The sequence below is a fragment of the Cariama cristata genome, unplaced genomic scaffold (genome assembly GCF_000690535.1).
Source record: "Cariama cristata isolate BGI_N322 unplaced genomic scaffold, ASM69053v1 scaffold32199, whole genome shotgun sequence".
NCBI classification, from domain to species: Eukaryota; Metazoa; Chordata; class Aves; order Cariamiformes; family Cariamidae; genus Cariama; species Cariama cristata.
In genome coordinates this window covers 1-2,534 of record NW_009636874.1, presented here as the reverse complement: position 1 = coordinate 2,534, position 2,534 = coordinate 1, and the positions used below count along the sequence as shown (strand labels likewise).

The 2,534-nt window shown below is 52.3% G+C and overlaps 1 protein-coding gene across 1 annotated transcript; it reads right to left on the bottom strand.

The window, feature by feature from the left end:
• Window positions 1-465: 465 nt before the first annotated feature.
• On the bottom strand, window positions 466-2,518 carry SUPT4H1 (suppressor of Ty 4 homolog 1 (S. cerevisiae); the record flags this gene model as incomplete). Its single annotated transcript, XM_009708088.1, has 4 exons — window positions 466-533; window positions 1,991-2,044; window positions 2,250-2,305; window positions 2,403-2,518. Coding segments are annotated over 4 exons (294 nt in total), but the record flags the coding sequence as incomplete, so codon positions are not given.
• Window positions 2,519-2,534: the final 16 nt, after the last annotated feature.

Below are 2,534 nucleotides of genomic sequence, written 5' to 3'. Positions count from 1 at the left end.
TAGGCTCCATGTCTGGTAGGCCGGGGGCTGCGCGCGAAACCCCTCATCTCGCCATCCGCTCCCTGCGGCAGGTGAAATTAGTGACTGAGCGTACAGATGGACTCAGCTCTGACCAGGCAGTATGTTTTATTGAAATATTTACACAGCTATATCCTAGCCCTCCTCTTTTCCACACCAACTGTAAAAAAAAAGCTTGGCATCACCATTAAACACTGCTTTCTCAGGTCTACTCATGCCCTCCCCCTTGTCAAGGCTCAAAACAATATCTATGGTCTGTGTGGGCAGCTCGTGGTATGGCAAGAGTCCAGAGGTTTTGCGCGAGGGGAGCCGAGCCAGCAAGCTCCCTCGGAGTCCACGCTCACTTTCCCACATGCTAAAGCTAAAAGGTTTCGCAGCGGTGCCCCATGTGCCTGTTGCCTCTCCAAACGCAGCACCGGGGAATCCTCCAGGCAGCACAAGAGCCCCTTAGGTTTTTATAGCTGTGTCTCGGGACTTGTAAGCCACGCCACGGCTCTTCAGCTCTCGGACGATTCCTGCAGCAAGGAGACAAACACATTTCAGTATTCTCTAGGGATGAGGAGGCCTGAAAAAAATCTGGTTGCTCTGTCATGTAGTGTTCATTGCAGAGATCAAGAACTGGACAATCACCTTCTTTGTTTCTTCTAATAAAGAGAACTGTTAAGAGTGTTCCCTCTTCTAGTTTAAAGGCCTAGATAGAGCTCCCAAACATCAACTTTTGTTTTACCTTGGGAAAGAACCAGGTAGAGATTTTATTTACATTATTTCCTACCTGAAAATGTTTGAATATTATGAGTGTACTGAACAGGTCAAGCTCTTAAGCATACTTCTTAAATCTTTCAGTCACCTCTGTGACCTGCCTGCATGTCCTCCCTTCTCAGTAACTCCTTCAGAACAGGGATAGCAGATGAGCACCATGGGGTTCAGCGTGGCTCTCGCCAGCACCATGCACCAAGGGACAGCCATATGACAGCTCGCACAGCCCATGAGTGCAGCCAGGTTACCTCGCTCCCGCCCATGATGTGAGGACGGGCTGAGCGAGGCCAAAGACAGCATCTCCCACCCATACTCCCTCCGCCTGCTGCCCCGTGCTCCCTGCCTGCAGCTGCATCGAGTTCACACCATCATCTGCTGCACTCCAGTTATTTAGGTCTCAGCTTCAAGCCTTGTGATGTTCCAGCTCCTTCCCAACACCGATGGAGGAGCTCAGGTAAGAAATAACAAGCCTGGGATTCCAGACACAAGCACAGCTTTCACCCTGGGGATATGGGATTGCAGCGCTCCTGGGAAGGGGCACATGTTAGGAGTCTGCTCTGGGGCTACGTACAAAGGAGGGGCTCTCAGCTAGATAGATAATGCAGTTTCTGTATTACAGAGGTAAGACCAAACCTCTACACCCTCCACTCCATTTATAAATGCACAAAACCCACCTTAAGATAAGCCCTCAGCGCAGTATGATGATGGAAAGGGGTATCTGCTCACTGAGACTGTCATAACAGCACCCCGTCCTGCAAAGTTTATTTCTATGGACAAACCTCCATGTTTCTCCTGTAGCTGAAGGGTTTGAAATGCACTCACTTTCTGGAGTCACCCTTTAATCACAGTTTATCCCTCTGATAGCCTGCCTGGTATCACAGGTTTTAGTCAGCAGCATCTTCAATATCAACTTCTGGCAGGCATAGTGCTGAATGACTGCAGGTAGAAAACCTGTCTGCAGAATCCTGAAACCACCCTCCTGGTCAGCATCTCCTTCTTGCAGTCTCCTTGCTAATCCCTCCACCGTGTGCTCTGTTCACAACACACAGCATTCACTAAACTCCCAAATCCTGGTTTCATCACACAGGTACAGTGTAATGCACTGCCCAGTCTGTCACCCTGGAGATAACCACAGCCCCAACACCTAATGTGCAGAATAATCCCTCAGCTGCCACCCATACAGGAGCCTCCCCTGAATACAAGCCGGCAGCGTTACCTTGGGGCAGGCGGCCCGTCACAGACACTGCATAGACACCTGGCTTGAAGCTACCTGGGGAAAGAAAACACCGAGTCACCCCGCACAGCAGCAGTTGGGTGGGCAAGCACCCCTGCCAGCCCCCGCCTGCACAGATGCCCCCTTACCAGGAGCAGAAACCCCCTCCGCGGCCCAAACAGCAACTCCCGCTGCCCCGAAGAAAGGTTTGCTAGAGAAAAGGGACCTCAGGCTCCCAAACCAGCTGGGAAAAACCACTCACTGATTCGCTGCCACTTGGAGACCCAGCTGTCCTCAGGGCTCATCATCGCGATGATCCTGTGGGAGGGATGGGAGCGAGGGGACATTTCCCGGCCAGCTGACACCATGGTGCCACCATGGTGCACCTGGGGCAACGCGCCCGGGACCCACTCACCCGTCAAAGGAGGAGCTGGTGCAGTCATAGACCATCTCTCGGTTGCCTTTCATCTGCAGGTAGGCATCGCAGTTGTCGCAGCCGTCGTACTCGAACTGGTCGATGGTCTGAGGGGAACAGAGGCGTCAGCGC